This window comes from Acipenser ruthenus, chromosome 7 (assembly GCF_902713425.1).
Source record: "Acipenser ruthenus chromosome 7, fAciRut3.2 maternal haplotype, whole genome shotgun sequence".
Lineage (NCBI taxonomy): Eukaryota > Metazoa > Chordata > Actinopteri > Acipenseriformes > Acipenseridae > Acipenser > Acipenser ruthenus.
The window spans coordinates 48,222,660-48,250,035 of record NC_081195.1 but is presented as its reverse complement, the minus strand read 5'-3'; the positions used below and the strand labels follow the sequence as shown (position 1 = coordinate 48,250,035).

General features: G+C 37.3%; 2 protein-coding genes across 6 annotated transcripts in view; one reads left to right on the top strand and one right to left on the bottom strand.

Moving 5' to 3' along the window:
* cerk (ceramide kinase) overlaps positions 1 to 20,771 on the bottom strand; it is a 44,498-nt gene extending 23,727 nt beyond the window's left edge. The window contains exon 1 of one of the 2 annotated variants that reach the window (XM_034024444.3): positions 20,326 to 20,771. In XM_034024444.3, coding sequence (XP_033880335.3) covers positions 20,326 to 20,479 — 154 coding nt within the window. In that variant the 5' untranslated portion in view covers positions 20,480 to 20,771. The remainder of the gene's footprint in view (positions 1 to 20,325) is intronic. The other variant, XM_034024443.3, reaches the window with a different exon arrangement.
* A 1,957-nt stretch (positions 20,772 to 22,728) lies between these two features.
* The window catches only part of tbc1d22a (TBC1 domain family, member 22a), a 175,825-nt gene continuing 171,177 nt past the window's right edge, over positions 22,729 to 27,376 (top strand). For 2 of the 4 annotated variants that reach the window (XM_059027176.1, XM_059027177.1), the window contains exons 1-2: positions 22,729 to 22,968; positions 23,971 to 24,027. In XM_059027176.1, the coding sequence (XP_058883159.1) occupies positions 22,874 to 22,968; positions 23,971 to 24,027 (152 nt within the window). In that variant the 5' untranslated portion in view covers positions 22,729 to 22,873. The remainder of the gene's footprint in view (positions 22,969 to 23,970; positions 24,028 to 27,376) is intronic. The other 2 variants (XM_034024634.3, XM_034024635.3) reach the window with 2 other exon arrangements.

The following is a 27,376-nucleotide window of genomic DNA, read 5'->3' as shown; positions in this document are numbered from 1 at the left end:
TCTTTGCCCTCCCGAGTCAGCGCAGGGGTGGTAGCGGTGAACTGAGCCTAAAAAAAAAAAAGAATTGGCTATTCCAAATTGGGGAGAAAATAATAAAAAAATAATTGGCAACGACTAAATTTATATTAAAAAAATGCCTTAATTAAAAAGCTCCATTTAACTATGTTAGACTCAAATAGCTGTTTTACTTGTTAGCTTGTGATTAAATAGAGTGTAGTATTTGAAGTAAAGATGCATGCAAAATTCAACTTAATTAGGGGAATAGAAATGTTTCTTATTACGTGTAGTCGTATACTGTTTCATACATGCTAACATTCTGAGAATAAAATATTGTTAAATATGTTTATAAACAAGTACTACATTGACCCCGTTCACACTACTGCCCCATATTAGTCTGCAACCCCGTTCACATTTGCGTTTTTAAGGCGCCTTTGTGCGTTCACATGTGACTGAAAAGTAGGCCTAAAATGTGGCAAACTCCTTGTTTTGTTTTATGGAACGATAGCCTAGAATGGAAGAGCTACCGGGATATACAGTAATCCTTTTGTAGCAGATGTTTCTTATTAATTTTTTTTTTTTTTTCAATGCAGCACAGTAGCAATGTATATATATTAAAAAAACAAAAAAAAAACCCACATATTGACTATTTGACTTACTGTTATGGTGTGTAACAGAGTGACGGTCCGAGCTTACCCCCACACAAAATCACATTATTCTTGTAAGAACAGGCACTGAAATATTACTGAATATACAATTTTGTACAAACTTTTTTTATTAGTAGTATTTAAAATATTACAAATAGTTCCCTGTTGTAAAAAAAAATAAAAATTTACTTAGTTCAGAGTTTTCATCACCCGGACGGCTATTGTAAAATAGAGCTACAGCATTCTCCAGCCAGATTGTCTTGAGATGCTGGTGTTGAGCAAAGAAAAGAATCTCAAGTTTGCTGCTGTTTACGTTTAGTAACACTTCCCATTATACAATCGTCTGCATACGAGTGTAATCTACAGAATTGCTGCATGAATTACAAAACAGCACATTACCATCGATGTGAAATTCATCCTTGCCAAATTCAATGTGGTCAGGGACTGGGCAGTCCTGACAGCTGTAGGAAGGTCATTCCACCACTGCGGAGCAAGGGTGGAGAAGGAGCGGGCTGTGGAGGCAGGGGAGCGTAGCGGAGGTAGAGCTAGTCTTCTAGTGCAGGCGGAGCGGAGAGGTCGAGTGGGGGTGTAGGGAGAGATGAGGGTCTGGAGGTAGCTGGGTGCAGTCTGGTCAAGGCATGTGTAGGCTAGTACAAGAGTCTTGAACTGGATGCGAGCGGTGATCGGGAGCCAGTGGAGCGAGCGGAGTAGTGGAGTAGCGTGGGCGAAGTGAGGCAGAGAGAACACCAGACAGGCAGCAGAATTCTAGATGAGCTGGAGCGGACGGGTGGTGGACGGAGAGAGGCCAGCCAGGAGGGAGTTGCAGTAGTCTAGGTGGGAGAGTACCAGGGCCTGGACCAGGAGCTGGGTGGTGTAGTTGGTGAGGAAGGGTCAGATTCTTCGGATATTACTCAGGAGGAATCGGCAAGTGCGTGCCAGAGTGGAGATGTGCTTGGAATAAGAGAGGCAGGGGTCCAGGGTGACTCCGAGGTTCTTAGCTGAGGAGGAGGAGGGAGAGAGTGTGGTAGATTCCAGAGGAACAGAGATAGAGAGATCCGAGGAGGGGGAGGAAGAGGAGGGAAAGAAAAGGAGGTCAGATTTAGAGAGGTTGAGTTTGAGGTGATGCGAGTGCATCCAGGAGGAGATAGCGGACAGACAGGTAGAGATACGGGAGGGGATGGTGGGGTCAAGAGGTGGGGAAGGAGAGGAAAATCTGAGCATCATCAGCATAGAAATGGTATGAGAAACCATAGGATGCGATGAGGGGGCCCAGGTAGTGGGTGTAGAGAGAGAACAGGAGAGGACCCAAGACTGACCCTTGGGGGACTCCTGTTGGGAGAGGGCGAGGAGTGGAGGTTGCTCCACGTCAGATTACCTGGTAAGTGCGGTTGGAGAGGTAGGAGGAGAACCAGGCCAGAGTAGTCCCAGGTCAGCGAGAGAGGATAGTAGAATAGAGTATTTACGTAAATTTAAAGCAAAGTTTCCTGTGTTAATGTGTATATATGGTACGTGTATTGATTTGATTATTCTCAAACAAAGAAAAAAAGCCTTGCATGTTTTTTGCCCCTTCTCAAATGTAAAACAAAAAAATCTCTGACATCATAGACAATCTGCGTTTTTCCGTGTTATGATAGAAAATCAAATTGGTGATGTGATACGAAAAGGCGGCCTAAGTCTGCCTTGCGTTCATACATATGGAAAGGCCGGCCCTGGTCCCGGATTGCAGCCCCTTGGCTGCATCGAAATGGCGGCCTAAATCTAGGCTGGCCCTGGGCTGCTTTTTTGTTTTTGCAGCGTTCACATACGAGAAAAGACGGCCCTGATGCGGCCCAGTGTCGCCTTAAATCGCAAGTGTGAACAAAGTTGGGGCCCACAATAAGATCCTGCACCGGGGCCCATCTTTCTCTTCCTCTGCCACTGACTGGAACTGACAACATTGCTGAATAAAGCAAACTTGGTAATTAAAACATAAAAAATACGCTTCAATAAAAATATGAAACATATTTTTTATCATATTTTTATATCGTTAGAAAAATTAGCTTGTTAGAAAAATTAGCTCTGGCATCCCAGTGCAGAACAAAAGAAACGGCTCACTTCAGCTAACACAAAGGGCATCAGATAGTTATGCAACAAGATTACAAAGAAAAACATGACCTGCATAAAAGATGGACTACGCAAGCAGAAAACTGCTTTCATTATTTCTAGACATGTCTATTGTATCATAAATAAGGTATTCCACTGGCAGAGGCAAAGAGATTGATAGACAACACATTACAATCAACACTACTTGCATCGATCTGTGGACATTTCATTACAAACACACAAGAGATTAGACCATTCTCAGTATGATATCTATCCACTGTCTTTTGTTTACAACAATATATCAAATGAACACATTCCCAGTTGCTGACATAAAACAGAACTTCCTATAGTGCAAGCCGCTGGTATACCAATGCATGATAGTAATCAATTTAATGCCGTTTTTACAAGCTCTACCACTACAGAGACAACTTCTTGCTCAAACCACTAAACCACATTACTGCCGTAATGAGGTAGTAATCATTTGGACCTCTCATTCTCACAAGAATTATGTTAAATGTAAGAAAGCATTTTTAAAGACAGGTCTGCCATCAGTTATTATGGGTTGATACTTGGAGGCATCAAAAGCCCCCTGTAAAGGAAAAAAAGATTGCTTGTTAGTATCTGTTGGAAAACATGGAACAAGTATTGAATAGCAGTTTGCTACGCATGAGGAATGACGGCTGTATTCATGTTATTTTTCTGAAAAGTGATTTAACATTGGATAGAAAAAACTGTTAGTTCCAAAAATGCAAGCACTGCTGTGATAGATGAAAGCTGCAATATGGTAGAGAAGTTAAGATTCATTTGTGTCAAAGCAAATGGCTGGCCAGCAGCACACGGCTGTACAAACAAGTCCTTTGATCTCCAGCCCTGACATGAAAGAAGTTTGCCCTTCGGGAGTCCACTGGGTTATAAAACTAGTTAACAGGTTTTTGCTTAGAAAATACAGCTGGTTTATGACGGGGTCATAAAGCTAGTTTTCAAGGGGGACCGAAGAGCCAAAAAGAGATAATGAAACTGGGATCAAAGTGTCTTAGGCAAATCGGAGAGATAGGAACAAGGAAGATGACAAAAACCAGATGTATGGACCTTTGTGACACCAGGGGTTTGAGGAATGCACTGAGTTCAGAGGTCGTCACACTGGACTACACACACACACACACACACACACTCACACACTAAATGAAATATATGTTAACAGGATAATGAGTTGTACCTTTTCTATTGGTTAAGTGTCAGAGAAAGAGGAGGAGAAAGACACCTATGCAGAAGGGTATTTAATGTCATGCAACAATTGTAAGAACGAGTATTCTGTGTCCTGTACCTGGGACCAGGCTCCCTGCATATTTCAATAAACCTAACAACTGACTGAAGAAAAGGACTCTGTGCAGTTTCTTGAATCTACTTACTCACCATCCTTTTTTAAGTTACATCATTTGGCGAGCCACCTGTGGACTGTTTCCTGAAACTTTTTTTTCAAAAAACCGGGGAGGGTTTGATACCTGACTGCAGAGAAACCCATTTGCTCAGCCTGAATCCTGTGCACAGGACCAGGACAAAGCGAATGGACAGAGACTGCTTCTAACTTCTGACCAGACGGTGTGGAGAATCTTTGAATCAGGACTTCAGCTCGAACATATAACCACGTACATTGGTGAGTAGTTACTGGTTTATTGTTTTATATGCAGTGTTTAGAATGTAGTGAGAATCAAGGGTAGAATATGAAAGAGGACTTTTTGATAATTCATGTACATTGAGGACACAATTAGTTAAGTCAAGAGAGATTGACCGCTGAACTAAAAGTGTATTGACTATTAGGACTTTAGGTATGAAAGAGGACCTCTGGATTCCTAAAAAAGTCGGAGTAAATCGTGTAGTGTTATGACGTGCCAGTAGAGTCTATTGGACTAGTTACACGGACTTGTATAGCTCAACAGGTACGGGCATACTCGGATTTATGTTTTATGTTTGTTTTTGAGAGGGTTTGGTACACCTGTTTTGTCTTTGTTTTTACTGTTTGGTTTAGAAGTCACGATAAGGGGGCAATAGGATAAGCCTCTTATTTAACTGTTCACATTAGGTGGTACAGATAAGGAACAATCAGACAATAAGTTCCAGTTAAGCCCAAATAGCACATACAAAAGTGTAAATTAAATGTGCAATAAACCAAAATAAAAGTTTATGCTTCATTAAGCATAGCTTTAAACACAGAATATTGGTAAAAACAAGACAAAACTAAAAACAAGTTTTTTTTGTTAGTTTTGTGTTTTGTTGGGAGTCTGATCAACTCCAAATATGTTAGAAGCTGACCCTCAATATCATCAAATGGATGACTGGAGAATATGGAACATAGACTATGTGTTAAAACATGGCAAAAAGGGAAGCTATGTACAGAACAGTAATGTACATGTTCATGTGACAGGTCAGGAGTGTGTGTCTCGTAAGAAGAAAAAGACAAAGGAAATTCAAGACTGGTAGCCTACAAAAAAACAAAAAACAAAAAAAAACTGTAATGGTAAAGATTCTATATCAACTTTGAGGAATACATGTTGTAAAAATAAAATTAAAAGGTCACATTAAAATGTAATTAAGAAGTTGCTTATTAATGATTGTTTGAGTAATTCTGATTTTGCTTAAGCGTGGAGATAAAGTAACATCTTAGAAAAACTATGTACTAAGAACCAGCATGAATACTTATTGTCTTGCCTCGATCATAAGAGGGTTTGATAAGGGAAAGAGACCCATGTTAACTGATGAGTTATTTGTATTGTGTTAGTGTTTGAATGCAAAGGAATGGCCAACCTTTGAACTAAAACAATAACACAAATATACAAAGCAACAATTAATAGTTTGTTCAGGATTATATTGGTAAACAAGAGGAACATTTTGTCTTTCTGATAGAGGATTTACTTGAAAAGAAAGTGGTGGTATTATTTTGGTACGCAGGGTCTGTGTCTCCCTGGTCACAGATTCAGGGAGGAATAGGAAAAAAAACTTGCGTGACCATATTTGGGCAGAGAGAGAAAAGACTGTAGAGAATGAGAATAGATCACTGTTAGACAGACTAAAAAATAAAAAGACTTTTAGGAAGAGAACAAAGGTTTGTGGAGATCAATAAATCTGAAACAAATTAAATTATCGACCTGGAAATATTTTATTAAAAATATTTTCATGAATGAATGTTAAGTGTTTGTTTGAGAGTGAATTTTATGTTTAAGACACGGGTGAATTTTATGAATCACCTATGAATACATATTTGAAACCAAGATCACATGAGTGGTAGAGTTTGTATTATTGGTGTAGCTAAAAAAAGTGCAGAGTTAAAACGATGTTATATTTAAGGGGTCTGTTTATTAATGATTGTTTAGTTCATGTTGAATTAAACAGGGAGATTGCATTCTCTTTGAATGGAAAACACGTAGTTTAATAAAGCACTGATGTTATCAGTATTAACTGGGTTTATTCTGATGTTGCTAAAGTACACTACGAGTAGAAGAAAAAAAAAGTTGAATTGTTAGAGAGCATAAAATACAATTCAAATGGGGAAAAAGAGGTCACAATCGATATCAGAGTGATCTACAGGGATTTCAACTTCTGCTAAGGCATCAGAATGCAGTGATGCAGGAGACAAAAGCAGTGTCACTCAGAGCTACGCGAGTGATGTGAAATGGGATGTTTGCACACATGTGTACGATGTGTTTTGTTTATGGTGGTTACAATTAGTATTTTACGGAGCTTCTTGCAGGAGAGGTGATGATAATTAGATTAATGTGATAACTGAAACATGAATAAATCGCGAGTGACATGAGATTATTGATGGTGCAGTATAGGACTGCAGGATTGATGGATTGTGATACTGGTATGATAGACAGTCTGTTGGTTAATGTTTGTGTGTTTGTCTGTGAATATAGGGTATGAATACTCTTTTGTGGAAGTTCAGCACAGGACGCTGAACTAATGGAAATATTGTGATGCAAAATAAGGTCAACTTCTCACTGTCTAATACAGAACAGACAGTCGCAGTAGCAAAAGTAATTATGCACTCACAGTAATACAAATGCACTTGGTAGGATTGACCATGGGGAAACGCCCGTGTAAATTAATCAAATAAAGAATATATTCGCTGGCTTAAGCATGAAGCAACCTGCGCCCTGGTTGGCGAAGTACAGTGATTCCATGTCCTCTGCCACCCAAAGAGCTCTGGGTTGGTAGAGCTTGTGGATCACATTCTAAAAAAGAAGCATCATAAACAGGTGCTCATGAAGGTCAGGTTTATGTGCACACACATTTTCTTTTTCTCACTGGACTATTTCTATAATAGATCCTGATTTATTTTGATCTGCTAAAAGGATGCTGTTATTAATTGCAGCAAGAATAGGCAGTACTTTTATTTCTGTATGCGTTATTGAGAAACATTAACGTTTGAATACATTTCTTTGTAAACTTTCTTTTCAACTGTTATTGTGATATGTGTTCTGGACGTCTTGCCAAGAAGGGAGAGATCAATGTATGACTAACATCTTACAGGACTGTTCTCAACTAGGTAATATCATACAGTATGTGGACGACATACTGTTGCAACGGGAACTGCGGAGAAGCACTATCTGTTGCTGGAGGAGCACGCTGCTCTCAAATTAAATCTAAAGAAAGCTGCATTAATGAAATCATCTGTTTGTTTCTTAGGAGTACAGGTGGAAACTGGAGGACACACACCTGACCCAGGAAATAAAAAGCTGATTAAAAATCTGCCCCTTAGATCTTTTTGGGCATATTTGGATTCTGTCAGGACTTCATGGAAGGATACAGCGAACTAGCTGTCACCCTCTATGAACACCTGAATTGAGGCATTAAAACAGGCACTGATTCCAACCCACTCAGGGTCTCCATTCAAATTAAAAAAAAAAAAAAAAGCGGGGGGTTGGAAGGCTGATTGGGGAGGTTCATATGAGATAATGGACAAACTGGGAGAAATCAATTTGAAATTGGCAATACAAAAATGAGGGAGTGAAAACTAGTTTCACTGATAAGCAAGCCTGCTGGAGAATGGAAATTCCTAAGTGCACTGATGCAGTTAGTTTAGAGTAGTAATTGTGAGCAATGAAGCAGATAGAGATTTGTAGTTACTTTCAGAGTACAGACACAGGTCTAAGGCTTTTCTCTTCTCCTACAGGTTTATGCTGGAACTGATATTTTATATTATGTTCACGATATGGGGTGGACGTAGGCTTTGAGAAAAATACAAGATAGAATTAACAGACATTGGCGATTCTTAGAATTTCAATAACATTATCAATGCAGATGAAAAAGAGACTATTCAAGAATTAACCTTTTTGAAATTAAATCAGATATTAATCAAAAGAATAAATACTGCACTTGTTCTCCACAGGTTCCGAGATAATACTGATGGCGTTCATGTGGAATGGAAGCACAATGCTGTTCATCGGAACTGAGAGGACCATTTCAGAAGAGTTTGTGCAGAAAGTTCCAATACACTTGTGGGACAATTTGGATATGCAAACAGGAACTGTACATATTAACCTGCAGAACTTTACAATGCTTGTCCATGATATGTAGTAATTAAGCTCTACCATATATCTGGAACAAGAGTGTAAGTTGCTGAGAGACGGTCATGAGGAAGTATCTGAAACCACAGAGACATTCTTACATATGGGGAATCATTCCGGTCTGCATATCAAAAGAAGAAATTATGATGACGTTAAAGTGACATTTTTGGGGATGTAATGGGGACTGTTAATTTCAGTTAACATACCTGATAATGAAACTACGTATTATAAACTTGGGGTATAGATGTATGATTGGTGAAAAGATTTGTCTTAGTTTAAAGATACTAAAGGTAATATGTCAGCGATCCTGGAGTGCAGAGATGGGAAGGTCTCATGTAATTTATTACTAATCACATTCAGTAAAATAACAAAAACTGCAAAGGTTGTACCATTGACCTCTAGAGGCACTGGGAGTATGGAGTTTGTGTTGTTCATGACACTTAAGAGTGGTATTGTTAAGACATTGTATCTGCCATCCATGATAGGGAGGTAAAATGGTTGGTGTCTTGCAATGGATTATTTGGAGTGTTGTTAGGAACATAAGACTATATTAATATGTACTTGTAAGGTAATGGGACATCCTATTTTGAATGGAAATACCAATTGAAAACAGCTGTTCTACTGAAAAATATGGTTATCTATATTAGACATTAATTGTGGAAATCATGTGAACTTTGAATGATATGCTGTAGTGTTGAATATGTCTAAAATGAGGCACTATTTTAGTACTTGTTCAATGCATAGTGATCATTTTTGAAATTATAGTTTTAGGTTTTAATCAGTTTTAAGTGTATCATAAGATTGAGATGGTCTAGAATATTGGATTCTAGAAAGATGTAATTTAACATACGGGTTAAAAATAATGATGCACCTAAATGTGTTAGAGCAACATGAGTGTGGTTCTGATCAAGAGGATGGGGATCCACAGCTGGAACATAGAGTTTATTCTGAGAGTACTGTAGTTTCGAATAGAAGATGTGATTATGAGCTTACAGAGTTAAACCAACACTGCACTGCGTAGCTAAAGAGCAGGACGGGTGGGTGAAATTGGGAGGCATAGATTGCTGTAAGGAATTGAGTACGTCAGTAATTTACACTTGTTCCATGCGGGGTGATCTAATTTCTTGAAACAGGGCAGTAAACCGTACTATCGAGGTAAAATCACTACAAAAGTATGTCCCCTTTGCACCCCCTACCTTGGGAAGGTATCATTCTCAGACCAGAACGAGAAACTGTTTTGGATAATATGTATATATACCTGAACCTGAAGTAGAGGAGTTCCAAATTACTGCTTGGTGGGATGACACATATCTAGATTCATATTCGGTCATTTTTTCTCAAATGCACAAATTGGTTAAAATAGCCCTACAAAGAGCGGAACAGAAGCTGCTCAAAGCTAAGGTCGAAGTTGATTTGGCACAATTAAAAGCCACCGTATTGAAACGATATGGATGGTCAGGGCAGGCCTTAGGGCACACTTTTGGGGATTATGTTGTTTTAATAATACTGTTAATAAATAATAGTATTGATTTTGTGGAATAGCATTCAGTGTTTTTGGTGGAAAAAACAACATCGACAGTTAGAAAGGACCATTGGCAGATGGGAAACTGTAAACTTACTGGGAGCCACCATGAATAAGAAATAATACCTGTGTACAGTGATAAACTGTATTTACTGTATTTTTCTGTATGTTTACTGTATGTTTATTTTTCATTTTTTGTATTATTTTTATGTATGTTTGTTTTTGTTTTTTTTGTTTGTTTTTTGCTCATGACATACTTACATGGAGAAACAGCAAAGGCAAGGTAGATACCTACACATAATGGAGAGACTTAGAATGAGAGGAACATACTTCACTATAATATATTATACAAACACGGTACTTGATGTGACTACTCAGAACCAGCGAAGAGGACATCTGAGGGCTCGGGATCACGTAAGCAACTTGGTTGTAGCGGGTCACCCCCCTCCATCTTATATTTTAAAAGTGGGGTATGTTGGAAAACATGGAACAAGTATTGAATAGCAGTTTGCTACGCATGAGGAATGACGGCTGTATTCATGTTATTTTTCTGAAAAGTGATTTAACATTGGATAGAAAAAACTGTTAGTTCCAAAAATGCAAGCACTGCTGTGATAGATGAAAGCTGCAATATGGTAGAGAAGTTAAGATTCATTTGTGTCAAAGCAAATGGCTGGCCAGCAGCACACGGCTGTACAAACAAGTCCTTTGATCTCCAGCCCTGACATGAAAGAAGTTTGCCCTTCGGGAGTCCACTGGGTTATAAAACTAGTTAACAGGTTTTTGCTTAGAAAATACAGCTGGTTTATGACGGGGTCATAAAGCTAGTTTTCAAGGGGGACCGAAGAGCCAAAAAGAGATAATGAAACTGGGATCAAAGTGTCTTAGGCAAATCGGAGAGATAGGAACAAGGAAGATGACAAAAACCAGATGTATGGACCTTTGTGACACCAGGGGTTTGAGGAATGCACTGAGTTCAGAGGTCGTCACACTGGACTACACACACACACACACACACACACTCACACACTAAATGAAATATATGTTAACAGGATAATGAGTTGTACCTTTTCTATTGGTTAAGTGTCAGAGAAAGAGGAGGAGAAAGACACCTATGCAGAAGGGTATTTAATGTCATGCAACAATTGTAAGAACGAGTATTCTGTGTCCTGTACCTGGGACCAGGCTCCCTGCATATTTCAATAAACCTAACAACTGACTGAAGAAAAGGACTCTGTGCAGTTTCTTGAATCTACTTACTCACCATCCTTTTTTAAGTTACATCAGTATCATACATTCTGGTAGATATTAAGCTGCAGTGGGAAAATAGTAGTTCAATAGTAAATTCAGACTTTCTTTAGTCGCTTAACTCACAATTTTAAACCATTTACTATATGTTATATATAATGGCTGTGGTACCAGAACTGTTCTATCTTGCATAACTTTGTTTTTAAAAAATGTTTTTACTAAGTTTTTAACCCTAAAAGTTGCTATTTTTGCTTACATATTTTAAATTTGTGTTTTTTTTTTGTTTTTTTTGTTTTTTTTAAAGATATAACCCAACTACTGCAAATGATAAACTGTCAATATGCAAATGACTTGTTTAAATGAACATACATTTATAAAACATTAAAACAGGAGGATTTGGTCAAAAGCAAAATGGCATATTTTTTCATAAAAGAAAAACAAATCCTTAAAAAGGTATAAAATCAGAGGCATTTATGATTACTTTTGTGATCTGTATATTTGCACAAGAGCAAAAAACATGGACAAAAGTAAATAAATAAGATATTCATATTCTTACACCATTTTTTTTTTTTTAATACACTTCCAAATCAATTTTTTTTAAATAAACTGTACAACAAACAGGGCTTGCGTTTCATGGTGAGTTAACCCTTTGCGGTCCTATGTTGGACCAGGTCTGACATTACAATTTTCCCTTTCCAGTCCGATGTCGGACCCTGTCCGACATCATCAAAATGACGTAAAACACAGGTCTCTAGTCATTTTTTCTCCGGAAAAAGCCAAGAAAACCATTCAATGGCCGAGTGTGACTGATAGGAGCCGAGAGAAGCCGAAAAAAAAGGGGCGGATCTGAGCAATACACATAGCCCCGGCACCACAGAGATAACACAGACATAAACAAACAAGATAGCTGCTTCTGCATCCAGCGCTCAATGAATATCACAGACATTTGCAGAGCTTTTTGAGATGCTATAGTAATAGAATAATGACTTGGATCGCATTATTAAGGAGTTTGGTGATAAAACGAGTGATCAGGAGATTATTTATCGGTATGCACAACTATGAAGAGGTATGTGAAAAATACACTGAACAAGGGGTGGGGCGGGGCTGAAGATACAGTACTGAGTGTCCTGTTGATATGCAGTGCCTTTTAAACCTGTTGTACTGTGAAAAAAAATACTTTTAAACAGCGCGTCTAAAATAAACTGCAAGTGTAAAATAAATTGGCCCTGACGCGCCTGAGACGCGCTGAATAAATGGACTGCAAAGGGTTAATGAATGAATCTTTGTAAACCACTACAGAAACAGCCAAAAAAGATAAAAAGTTGATTTTGAATGGTGGAGGTGTGACAGAGAAAGAATGAATCTTGGTTATAAATCTGACCGACCTGTGAAGGCACCGTGTAAAGGGAACAGAGTGCCCCGGACTGGATGGTCTGACAATTCCTTCCAGGGAAAGGTGGAAGTCGTCCATCTAGCAAGTCATTGCCACAGAAGGGAAGCAATGTGGCAACCGCAGATTGGAGGAGAAATGGTTGCACTTGCTAACCAAGGGGTGGGACTGATGGTACAAAAGGGGACGTGGCTAGGCGATCTGTTCCTTTGTTATGGTTAAGAGCGAATCACTAAAGGAGAACTATAAACGTACAGCGAGTGTTTTGTTTGTCGTGTCTAATTGTAGTTGTTTGTCTTGTTAGATGGCTAACACGATCCGGAGCTGTTGCTTAAAGCCAGCACCAAACCTGGACAACACTGCACTACTGTGCACAAATAAACTGTATTTCACCGCTTACACGTTAGCACTCACTGTGGACCTGTGATCGTATGTGTGTCTTTAATACAGTGTTTATTATTTCAGGACTGTAACCCTTGTTTAACAGTGTTATACACATTGCTGTGTATTGCCTGGGATTATCATTTGCGGTCATAACGACCTGGATTATAAACGGTATCAAACGAAACATTGTTTGGACCGTGAACTTACGTGTTTGTCATTACTTGAGCACCACATCACCTCTACACTTGCACACTGCAACCACTTGGCCAAACTGATGTTGAATTCATACATTAACTCTTCAATATTCCCACTATAACACTGCACTAATGAAAGGCTAGAAAATAAAAAATTTAAATGAAAAACACCACTAAAAGAGGCACAAATGTGGCCTGATTCACACCAAAATGGAATTGACAGGAAAAAAACAAGTAACAAACAGCACAACAATGTTAATTCTACTGTATATTGTTTGTTTCTAATTATGCAACATTAACATTTTTTTTCTTTCACAAAAAAATGGTGCAAATTGCATTTTGGTGTAAAGAACTTGATAAATATAAACCACAAAGCTGTATTTGACATACATTAGAGGCGAACAACCTGGTTCAACTAAGCTGAATTTTATTTTAACATTAAACAACAATGTATCAAATTATTTAGCAAAATCATGTTTCAGAGATCCAGATTTCACAATGATACACCGTATAACCAGTGTTCAATATTAGGTGCTATAATGCTTTTATGTTATGTACTGTACAGTATAATAGGTTTATTAGAGTTTCTTACAGCTATTGATTAAAGGTAATTAAACTGAGTGGGTGCTTTTAACAATTACCTTTACACCTGCTGTTATCTTCAGTCCACACGGGTTGCCATTTTTCAGCTATCAGTACAAATAGTACTATCAAATACAGCATATACCTGAGAGAAAACTTCTCATCCAAGTATTTTACACATCTTTCATCAATGCAGAGAGATGCCTCCTACCTGCGGTAACTCCTTTTGTTCTGTGCAGGGCATTTGCCAGGCAGAAACCTGGAGGGAAATGGTAATATTTTTGTATCTTACAGCTACACACTGCAAAAAAGTACAACACAATCATCTAAAACATATTACACGGGCAATAGTGGAAATGTGTATAAATCCATGATTGAAACATCCATCACAGGGTGTTGATGGCTGACTATTTCAGCCAGGCCACTCAACAAAGTCCTGTCTAGTATTCCATTGCTGCAGGAAAAAGTTAATCAATCTTATTAATATGATCCACCTATATAGAGGAGTGAATAACAGCTACTGCAGAATTTAATTTACCCTGTGGGGCAAACATGCAATACCTATCTGGAGTGAAGATTGGGTATTATGCTTTTGCAGATGATTATTTCACCCTGTGACACGGATACGGGCCTCCTATATGCACCGTCCATGTGAACTGTTAGTCCAATTGTAATGAAGCTCCAGGGACACAGTTATACCACACAATGATCTGACTTCACAATGGTGTTATGAACAGTATGACCTACCTTTTCATGTAAGTCGACACCAAGTTGGTTAAATTGTTTTGCAAGTAACTTGCCAATTTCCTTATAGTTTTTTTGCTTTTAAAATTAAAAAAGCTTGTTTTATTTCTGTGATATTTCATGTAGTATAACAAATGTGAATGAGTTAAGTAGTTTAAAATGTCCACAGTTTCTATACTTTGTGGGGATCATGGTCATAGATATACTGTATATATATTTTTTAGTTTACCTAAATAAACTTTATTCAAATTATAGAGATTATAAAGGAGCAGCGAAAAGGTAACCATGAGCTATCTACAATATATTTTCACACAGTAATCCTTCACACATTGGTTTACATTATTTATAAAACTCTAAAATATACAAGGCTGATTTCAGACATGCCTCATGGTCGAGGCTAGTTCCCATCAGAGGAAAAGACCTCTGGAGTGGCGACGGTGTGGATTCAACTGAGGAACTGCTGTGATTGGATACATTTTTGTATCTTTTTAAACTCCTCGGCTTGTCATTTAAAGCCCCTTGGTGGACCAGAGATAAAGTCAATGTTGTCTAATAATAATAATAATAATAATAATAATAATAATAATAATAATAATAATAATAATAATAATAATAAAACCAGCAACCCCTGTAGACTGGTTGGGCGCCTGCGGGTTTGCCTGTAAGCTGCCTGAGAGCTGCACTGTCCTCCAAAGCTGTAGCTCTTGGGTGGCTGCATGGTGAGTCTACAGTGTGAAAAAAAGCGGTCGACTGATGGCACACGCTTCGGAGGACAGCGTGTACTCATCTTCGCCGCTCCCGAGTCAGCGCAGTGGTGGTAGCGGTGAGCTGAGCCTAAAAAATAATTGCCCATTCCAAATTGGGAGAAAATAATAAAAAATTATTCGCAATATATATATATATATATATATATATATATATATATATATATATATATATATATATATATATGTCTGTGCACGCTGCTTTCAAATACTCAATGTGGAAAAATAACTAGTTCTAGTTTTGGGTGTAGCAGTTTATTGTGCACTCCATATATTTGAAGGAAGTGTATAATATTGGTCACACAGTGTTCCAGATTAGAAGTTCATCCCCTTTTATTAATAAATAAATAAATAAATAAATAAATAAATAAATAAAACAAGCTTCAATTAAAACCACAACACAATATTTTGATAGGAGGTATGTAGAGGGTAAAGATATGAATTATTGTCAAAGAAAGTGCTGTTTGTAGCATTGGCCCTGGTGCTTTGAACCTGAAGGTGTTGGCTCAAAAGAAAATCATACATTTCGATGTGCTTACTTGACTATAGTATGATGACTAGCTTGTTTAGGTTTTTTCCAGTAGATATTGATAGAAATCAGACAAGGGGCAATTTAGCACTGCTACCTATTTTACAAATTGATATGGGACTGTGTTGGAAGCATACTCTAGAAATTGGCTCGACTTGATCAGGCATGCATAGCGAAGGTAAATACAATTATGGAGGACAAGGCCATTCTGCACAGTCTGTGGAGCTGGTTGCATTAGTGCTTGTAAGATTACCAGTGCTTCCTCTTGATAAAAAGCTGATGTCTGTATGTAAGAAGCTCTAGTTTATTTTGTATGGTACCTCACAGCACTGGGTCAGTTATGGGATTTTGAAATTAAATTAATATGTACAGCTTTATAAATTGAGAGAAATATAAAGCAAACTTAAAATACCGGTTTTAGAGCATATCATTTAAAATATGATTGCATTAAAGGTGAAAAAAACGACTGACTACAACAACTACAAATAATAATAATAATAATAATAATAATAATAATAATAATAATAATAATAATAATAATAATAATAATCTCTATCCTTTCAATTGAATTTAAAGTTACATGAGTAATGCTTTCTCTCTATCTATCAAAATAAAGCTTTTCCCTGTAAAAAAAAAACATTTGCTACGTAGAGCTTCTACAGATAAATGAACAGTTGAGATAGAAAGACAGGAGACCTTGCGATACAAAAATGTAGGGCATGTCATATGCATTAATACAAGAAATTTGGATCAGTAATGGTGGAGCAGCTCAACTTTGTCTTTTCCTCACATCTTGTTTTCTTTTACATGAACACGTGAATAAAAAGGTCAATAGGGCCATCCTTGAAGAGAGGGATTTCAAAAGTTCTACAGTATTGAAAGAAATCCGTTTAGATTCACCATAACCATATAACCACCACCAAACCAAAACTGTAGTGTTTGAGGCTGGCCTACATCTTTTATACATTCTGATCTGACACAAAGAACACTTTGTGCTCAACTCCCTATGCAGTACACACAATGTTAAATACCAGAGGGTTCTTACACGTGGGTAACCGAGACATATTACACATCAAAGAAATACAAGTATACTGTACTACTTAATGATTTACCTTTTTAAAAAAAAACAAAAAACACTGTTTTTTACTCAAAGTGCATTGATGATCTTGGGATTTGAGATGAAATCCACCGTTTCCAATTACATTTTCGGTTAATTACAAATTTACATATGAAAACAATGTAGAGGTTAAGTATGAAGCGATTAGATCCCAAATCTTATTAGCAAAGATTAAAACATGCCTTAAGTGGTTGCTTAATGTCCCTCCCTCCCAAAAAATGCAACAAAAACAGTTCTCTTCTGTGGTGTGTTCATATACTGTAGTTGCTAGGCAACCCAGCCTGACTCACACTAGGTGGCACAGCCAGAGAATCCTAAAAGTGAATTCAAACTTTGCATTATAATGGAAGGTCTGACAGCAGTTCTCATGGCCTGGTTAATTTAAATCTGATTGGCTTATGAACACTTCCCCAAAAACACCCACACTGTACATTCATACATCAATGAAAATAATCATTTGCAAAGTTAAGGAAACACCTTTTTAGCTTAAGCTTTTGTTTGCATGTAGCAAAACCTTTTGTTTCATTTTCTCCCAGTACAGGATTTGGGGCATGTGTGCCAAGGGATATATGCTACCATTAATATACACATAACATCCAAGCATGCTCTGTGTTATATTTTTCTTGGGCACAAAGTTAATCATCTGAAACAACATGTGTTTGTGTGTTTGTGTGTTTTTAATAAGCCTCTCAACTGTTTGCTGTGTAACAGAGTGCAGGTTTTGTGTTTTTAATAAATAATTGAGGACTGATCAAATCATCAACATCACAGAAACTTCATACACAGCCAGTACTAAGGTAGATTAAATGGAACAAGCCAGATGCGGTGTTGAGTATTTATGCAATCACAAATGCCTATGTGTTTTGCATACAAACACTAGCACTGCTGAGTACAGCATTTCATATTCAAACCTGTTCAAACAAACCTCAATCCACCAGCCTTTCCCAACAGGACAGCAAAAACCTCTGGCAAACTACTCCAAAATGCCTCACAAAACACTTGAATTTTAATTTATAAATGAAAGGTTTCTGTTGGAATTACTGGTAGATGGTTTGCTTCTGCAAAGTTAACAAACAAAAAAGTTTCCTGAATTATATCCATGTGCCTTAAATAACCGCTAACTAATATCTGCACTGTCCTTTTATACCATGAATTGCATAACCATGATTTGATCACACAAGGCAAATATAAAAATTACAATATTGTTTCAACAGCAAATCAGAAAGACGACAACACAACATACAAATGTAGTAGTCATTCTGCAGTATTTCTTTTTTTTTTTTTTAATATTATATATAAAGACCCTGTCCACACTACTGTGCTGGCCCAGGGCCAACGCATATTTAGGTCTGCAACCCTGTTCACATTTGCGGTTTAAGGCGCTTTTACATGTTCATATATGTGACTGAAAAGCAGGCCTAAAATGTGTCGAATTGCTTTTTTTTTTTTTTATTTAAATGGAACGATAGCCTGCACTCAGGATGGAAGAGCTACCGGGATATACAGTAATCCTTGATTTGTAGCAGATGTTTCTTATTAGTATATTTCTGATACAATACCACCACTGAAACAGCTCTATTTACAGACAAGATGACCATGTTATTTATGTTATTGTCGAGCTGCAGGCACAGGTAAATAACAACCTTTGGAATAACAGAAAGTGTAAATGAGAGTATGCCACAACAAGCACAGTGCAAAGTACTGACACCTTTATTCCAGTAAACATTGCATCATGTCATTTCCATTTCATTCTTAAATAAAATCATCAGATACTGTGGACCCTCATTAATTTCAATGCCTTTTGACAACTTTCAGATCAATTGACAACTCTTGAAAGCAGCAGTTTGCTGTTACAGAAGTGTGCACTGTGTATCTTTAGGGTGACTTATTTGACACTTGCTCTAGGAATGGTTAATATATTGTGGTTGTTACTGACTAGTTTAGGAAATTACTTTTTGTGAAAACCAGGTGATCTAGGCCATTATTTGGTATTGTTGTTTTAAAGATAAAACATTTCACAGTTCTACCTTAAAATTCAGGGCTTGGTAAAACATCAAGAACCTTATATTTTAATTTCTGCAGTAAGGTTTTTATGTTGTGTGCAATGTCAGTACTTTCCAACAATACTCTCTTCAGTACATTCTCAGTTTAGGACAGCAACTGCACATTTAGTGGAACACAGTGGATCTTTCAGTGGGGAAAGCTTTTAGTCCCTTATGCCTATTTACTTGTTTTCCATTTATAGTAGTACTGTGTATAGGAGAGTGGCACATTAGAACGCCCCGGTGCCAGAATGCACATTTTAAATAAATGGTATACAAATCCAGCGAATCACTGAGCATATGAAAAAAGGCAATACAAGCTAACAGTAATGGTGCTGTAGTCAGGGTGCTGACTCATAGGTCAAATAGTGTCAGCATTTTCAAACAATGGCTTTGTATTTAGCTGACAATAACTGAACAAGTGTTTCAGCTTTTAAAGTAAAGTTGTTTTGGTTGTGCTATATCCACCCCTGTAAAGATCAATAGGCAACCTCCATTCTCGCTGACAATCCAATAGCTCATTTCACCTGCCAAACCCTGAAGGGTAGGGCCAATATGTGCCTGTACTCATAGGGCACCTAACTAGCAGTGATAGTTGGAGTGTGAGGAGGTGAACTTGCCCCATCCGACTTTCCATCCAAACCTAAAATCGGCAAAGGGACCAATATAGCACTTCCTTGCGGACCTCTGCCAAGATCGGCAACTTGTACCTTACAGTTTTATCAAAACAACATAATAACAGCAATCTTTATAGCAGTGGTTTGGTTGTTAACAAGGACAACTATATATATATATATATATATATATATATATATATATATATATATATATATAATTCCTATTTTAATTATTGCAATTTTTTTCAGGTCAGATGGAATTGTGTTTGCTGAACCCGTAGGAAAAACAAGGGGAGCCACAGCTGTCACGAAAGTACCAAAAGAAGCCACGTGACAAAACTAAATTTGATGTCCAAAGTAACAAATGAAACACTACTTCCGGGTATTTCAAAGTAGCAAAGCAGAACAATAATAAAATTACATGAAACTTCTGCTTTAATAACATTAGAAACTACACGATTTTCTGTATACTAGTACACGAAGTATAGAATTCATGACAATCAATACTTTTATAAGCAGTATGACTAATGTTTCTAATAATGTGGTGTTTTTTTTCTTATGGATGAAAAGAAAGGTAAACTATGCAATGTCTTAAATCACGTTATTTTTCTGACAGTACAGTACCGAGTAGAATAAGACTTTTCCATCGCCGCCGATGGATCTAACGTAATCGTAGCATGATTTACACGCACCACACATTATGTGCTAAACATTTCCATTTACATTGAGATTAAGCAAAATGTGTTTCACTTGCTTTACTTTCTTTGTGAAACAAAATAACATATAGCGGACAAAATTTGCTTGTGACGTCATAATACCAGCATTAACCTTGTATGTACTGACCTGTTCCAAAACATAAAGATTGGTGTAAATGCACACATTTTCTCTGTTATTTTACTTACCAAATCTGAGTCTGTTACTGGTGTTGCCTGAGACTTTCTTTCTCCTGAGATGCACTTCCTTCCATGTCAAAAGTGTTCGATTTAAGGTGACTTCAAAAAGCCTGCTTTTTACCAGGAGAAGAGAAGTCAACAACACACTCGGCTGCTTTTCCATTCTTAATACGAAAGGAAATCCAACCGATCTGACACTGTCAGAGCATGGGCTGCTTTGTTGTTCGGTGTATTAACTAGTCCAGTTCTTCCTTGTGTTTTATTTATTTATGTATTTCTTTTACTATACACAGAACTGTTATTTAATGTCTAAATCTACTTATAATGTAGCTGCAACTCCCATCAATAGTGGCTGCAGCTGCCTAGCGGATTCTATTATTTACCGGTAAAACTGCGAGAATACGACCTGCGCGTTTCGTCATCGCGTAGGGTATGCAAATACACGCCAACCTCCTCGCAACGTCCTAAAGTCAATACCTCCTCTGTTCAAGACACACTGTGTATGCAACGGCCCATTATATAGATAGATTCTTCATTACACAGACATGAACGTGCGTTAACATGCATAATATGTCCTATTGAACTGTATTAGCACATACTAATAATATTATTAATGATAACAAGTTTAAATTGACCCGAATGCATCATTGACAAATGTAAAATAGACAATTTTATTGTCCATCAGTGAGGCACAGGTAACAACCAACTTATTGAGGGGATTTTCTCTAAAAGTAAAGTCATGCATTTAGAAAATATGCTTTTTCTTTGGCAAATCAAAAAGTGCATTTTTTAGCAGGGCTGTGCTGTTTAAAGCATATCTTCATTGAATTTGCTCAAGAAGGTAATAGCTGTCAAGCTATGCATGGAGAAATGTGATGGAACCCATTTAGGTGCATGATGTCTGTATCTGTGAACATGGTCAGCTAGTCCTTCAACTGCAAATTTATTTTCCTGCCCGCACAACCATATTCCTTAACTTTTGGTTACAGGATACATCAGCACAGTGGCAGCTGGTGGCCAAAATTTCTGGGTGTTCATGACTCAGATGCAGGTGAGGGGGTGGGGTCCGGGGGGTAGGGTCCAGGGGGCCAACCTCAGTGGTAAACCTAATAAAAGACTGATCAGCTACAAACACAGTAAAAGCAAACAAACAAACAAAAAAATATTACAATAATACAAATATACTGTACGGTATATTTAATAACCAATTACCCCAAACAGGCAGTAGTTGTTGGTAATTTAACAAAATGACAGCAACACACATTACCTTATCCAAAGACGTTTAATCTGAGGCTAAAGAAAGTTTTTTAGCATGAAAATAAACCCCAACCCCTATTTAGTAAATGGTTTAATGAATTACACACATTATTTTAATAACAGAATCACTGTAAATAGTGCATGTTTTGTGATAGGGCCCTGAGTTGGCAACATCCACAAATATGAATGGGAAACCCATTTCTCCTGCCACAACACAAGTTAACTTCCCACATGTAATATGACCCCCACCTGGCCTTTCTGTGTACCATAACAAATAGTGTACACCAAGACCAAAATAGTTCACCCAACTGAGGTGTTGGGTCATGCATGGTTTTCAGCCCAGTTGAGCTCCTTCACTTTTCCACTGTCATCTCCTGCTCACCTGTCCATATCCTGGTTTCTCCTGTGGACCTCTGACAGTTATTCCCATCCTGACAGACAGCTTCCAGCTCCACTGTTCTGTCAGATTGACAAAGAGTAGTGGACCATCAAGACATGCGTTTTACTGTCATGCACAGACAGCACCAGACACATGCCACATCTCTAGTGGCAATCCCATCAGCATCTGAGGCGGAACACTGCTTCAGTAGTTACCACAGCAAACTGCATTATTTAAAAACAATTTATAAAATACTATCAGCCTGGAAATGAAAACAAGTAACCCTATTCCTTACTGCACAGGTTGCTAATTCCTTAGGAATGGCCAATAATTTATTATTATTATTATTATTATTATTATTATTATTATTATTATTATTATTATTATTATTATTATTATTGTTGTTGTATTTATTTATTTTACTTAACATGGTTTATAATTCGTACTCTATTTATCTGGAGAAATGAATTTGTTATAGCAATGGGATTATTCATACCCATACTCAAAACAGGAATATAAATCTATGAATTCTTCCATTTCCAGTTAAAATCTATTAAATTGAATACATTACATTTTCCAAACAGTATTAACACATCCCTTTAGTACTTCTGTAACGTAAACATTTACAGATATATATATATATATATATATATATATATATATATATATATATATATATTACAGAAATGACGTGACATCATCATCTCTTTAAAAACGAGTTTTTGCCGTGAATTTGTGTTTTACTCACATAAGGAGAGTCTCACTTTTCATTGGGGAAAACTATAGTTTGCTTGAACCAGCCAATAGAAACAGAGCTTGTTCGCTGGAGGCTGTCAATATGGCTTCTCACTGAGTTTTTCAGGAAGAGACTGAGAGTAAATAAACACTGTCTTGGAATCATTTTTAAATACCAGCCTCTAAATGAGCAAAAGGATAACGCACAACAAACAGAAAATGTCAAACGACGGAAGCAAGAAGCAATTCTGGAAGAGGAACGTCTCGAAAGTTCCAGGGAGGTTTGTGACGTGTTCTGTTTACATGAATGGTTTAATATTCATACAGCTGAGTTATGAGGAAGGGATGGTTACTTTCGTTTTACTCTTTCCAGTGTAATTAAATTAAACATTTACAATGATTATTAAGAACGGAAAATGATTTAAACCCACTGCGAAACGATGCATTGCATGTCAAAACTGAGTTGAAAAGTTGTGTTTTTGCAGAGCTCATAATATGTGTAATTAAGATACATTAATCATGTTTAATCATCATATTGTAAATATATTAATGCAGGATATGCTTTTTATGTGTTACGAGTAATACAGTATAATACGTGGATGACAGTGCACTGACTCTACCCATCAACCGATCATCATAGTTTGAAATTTAGTCTCATTTATTTATTTATTTATTTATTTATTTATTTATTTATTTATTTTACTGTACTGCAGAAAATGTATACTACGAATAAGAAATTTAAGACCAGTATGTTTTTATTTTTATTAATTAACATGAAAGTTCATTGTATCTATGGGCCTCATATCAACATAGCATCATTTCCAAACGCATTTTTAAAGTGAACACTTTCAATGCATTCGACAGTAATCTGATTTTGATGCCTTATATTCAGAAGGCTTTTTTTTTTTTTAATTTTAATTACACCTATTTCCTCTGAATCTGACCACCTATACCACTAATTGGGTCCAAAATCTAATAGCAGTTTCTTATTGGCTCATGTTTGACAGCTTGTAGCTTTTCATACAGAAGAACAGTGGGCATGTTTGGAAGTGACTGCTTGCTGAATGATATTGGTGATATTGTAGAATATAGATGTTTTAATTGTAATGTTTTGTATACATTTTGAATACTTCATAACATAATGACATTTTATTTGTAAACCCCTTTGTACATCATGAGAACAAGAATACAAGTTATCATATCTTCCACCTCCATTGACGCACCAGACATGGAGATCAGATCAGATTGTGTTGCACGTCACACTCACTTTTGTTTTCTTTCAGCATTCAGCATGTGTATGGAGCACAACATCCACCTTTTGATCCCCTTCTCCATGCAAAGTAAGTCATATACAAGTTTTTAGTACACGTTCTATACTGCCAACACAATATATGCACTATTAAATAGTTAAGAAGGTATTTCAAAATATGGTGAAATATTTTTACAGCCTGATTTCTCCCCTTTTATACCATTCTATTTCAGGTGGCATAGGTTTGATTGTGTGTCCTGTATTTTGACAGTTAAAATTCCTTGTGAGATTTTTGGTTGTGGCTGCCTGTGACAGAGACCACTTAATTTGAATTTGGCGAGGTTGTTGAGTGGCACAGATTTTAAAATGCGTGTTTGGTACTGGATAAAAATAAGAGAATTTAGTGCATTTGCTTTTATCTGATTGACAATACTCACCACGTCACTCAAAATATGATAATCTCCTACTGGCCAAAATTTCACAGTGGATAAAATAGGTGGTAGATTCACATTCTGGGACCACTGCTTTAACTGTAGTCATGAGGCCGGAGAGTCTTCCAGTCATCGCGGCAGTGCCGTCAGTACAGACTGTCGCACTTCTCCAGTTGTGCGTGCTTGATGCATATTCGTCCAGAGCTCTCAAGACTTCTGCATCCATGGTGTTCTTAGGCAGTGAAAGACAGCACACTAAATCCTCATGAAGGTCCTCCTCATATTCATGACGTACACTTACTAAAAGCATTGCCTTGTTTATGACATTGATTGCTTCATCGAGCTGAATGGCAAACCAAGGAGAGCCTTTTATTCTCTATGACAGTTGCTCTTGTTCTTCACCAATTTTAAAAGTGCTCATACAAATTAAATGTTGTTGGCCTTCAAACTCAACTTTTTCTTCGTTCCAGAAAATTGAGATGTTTTCCTTTTATTGCTGGGTGTTTTTTTTCTAGGTGCCTAATTATTATTATTATTTGTTTATTTAGCAGACGCCTTTATCCAAGGCGACTTACAGAGACTAGGGTGTGTGAACTATGCATCAGCTGCAGAGTCACTTACAACTACGTCTCACTCGAAATACGGAACACAAGGAGGTTAAGTGACTTGCTCAGGGTCACACAATGAGTCAGTGGCTGAGGTGGGACGAACTGGGGACCTCCTGGTTACAAGTCCTTTTCTTTAACCACTGGACCACACAGCCTCCTAATAAGTTTTGAAGGTTTCATCGCGTCATTCTAAGGGTTTGTGAATCTCCAAATTGACAAATGACGTGACATCATCATCTCTTTAAAAACGAGTTTTTGCCGTGAATTTGTGTTTTACTCACATAAGGAGAGTCTCACTTTTCATTGGGGAAAACCATAGTTTGCTTGAACCAGCCAATAGAAACAGAGCTTGTTCGCTGGAGGCTGTCAATATGGCTTCTCACTGAGTTTTTCAGGAAGAGACTGAGAGTAAATAAACACTGTCTTGGAATCATTTTTAAATAGCAGCCTCTAAATGAGCAAAAGGATAACGCACAACAAACAGAAAATGTCAAACGACGGAAGCAAGAAGCAATTCTGGAAGAGGAACGTCTCGAAAGTTCCAGGGAGGTTTGTGACGTGTTCTGTTTACATGAATGGTTTAATATTCATACAGCTGAGTTATGAGGAAGGGATGGTTACTTTCGTTTTACTCTTTCCAGTGTAATTAAATTAAACATTTACAATGATTATTAAGAACAGAAAATGATTTAAACCCACTGCGAAACGATGCATTGCATGTCAAAACTGAGTTGAAAAGTTGTGTTTTTGCAGAGCTCATAATATGTGTAATTAAGATACATTAATCATGTTTAATCATCATATTGTAAATATATTAATGCAGGATATGCTTTTTATGTGTTACGAGTAATACAGTATAATACGTGGATGACAGTGCACTGACTCTACCCATCAACCGATCATCATAGTTTGAAATTTAGTCTCATTTATTTATTTATTTATTTATTTATTTATTTATTTATTTTACTGTACTGCAGAAAATGTATACTACGAATAAGAAATTTAAGACCAGTATGTTTTATTTTTATTAATTAACATGAAAGTTCATTGTATCTATGGGCCTCATATCAACATAGCATCCCGAAATACGGAACACAAGGAGGTTAAGTGACTTGCTCAGGGTCACACAATGAGTCAGTGGCTGAGGTGGGACGAACTGGGGACCTCCTGGTTACAAGTCCTTTTCTTTAACCACTGGACCACACAGCCTCCTAATAAGTTTTGAAGGTTTCATCGCGTCATTCTAAGGGTTTGTGAATCTCCAAATTGCCAGACGGGATAAATCTGTTCTTTAAGTACAGTTTCACAGTCATCTTTGTCATCATCTTCCTTGTCATTTTCGTTTTTGGCATTCTTGACAAAATAATTATCCATACCTTGTTTCGACATTTTATGTATTGCTACGAAGTGTACAGTAAGTGACGCCGCAGCCAATTCTGTGCATGTTATGCTGAAACGGGGGTGGGGAGGGGATTTAGTTCCACGCCAGCTGTTATTACGTCTGCTATAAACATTTTAATTATGTGTTACACCAACCGAGACCAGTCTCCTTAACTATGCCCGATACAGTGCTCCCCCTTTATAATGCTGTAGTCGGGAGCCATAGTTAAAAGACTGTGCTATTTGTGTTCCACCATATAACGAGACAACTAGTGTTAGTGTAATGGCATTATGGGGCAAATGGGAGCCGTGACTGTACTGCCTTATAACCTGTTCCGCAGTATAAAGGGCCGCCTTATAAAGGGGGAGCACTGTATTAATACTGACTGTACCTCTGGCATATGACATGTAGCTCATCATGTGCGTTCATGTGAATAGGATGAGCATGTTTAAATGTAAGGATCGTATTTCAGTCAAAGAATGCTTGAAAAAAGCAAAATTAATAACCACTGTGAATGTGTTCAGTTTTTTTTCTCATGATGTCTATCCTAATTTGTGCTAATTTGGACACATTTCACATTTCCTGATTGACTCCCACTGTAGTGTTGCCTTTGTTATGCACTTAATAATTCGGTAGCACAGAGCCAATGGAACTTTAAAATTGTAGTCAAAATAAAATAAAAACTATGAACGTGCCAAACACTAAAAGGAGGTAGGCACACTTTAGTCCCTCTGAAATTAAAAAGGTATAGGTATGTGAACTTTGACAGGCATAGTGAATGGCAAACAAAACAATGCACTGACAAAATAAATACCCTAAAATAAAAACAAATAAATAAAATCACAGTGCGATATATAAGTGTATGCGGGGCCATTGCCACTGTTGTGTTTTTGTGTTTAGTGTACTGAAGATAAGCTGAAAGTTAATTGATGAATTGATAAAATGAACGTCATGACCCCTATCTCTTAACACTCGGTCATGCCTTACTGCATTTGGAGTAACCCGTGCTAGGGACCGGCA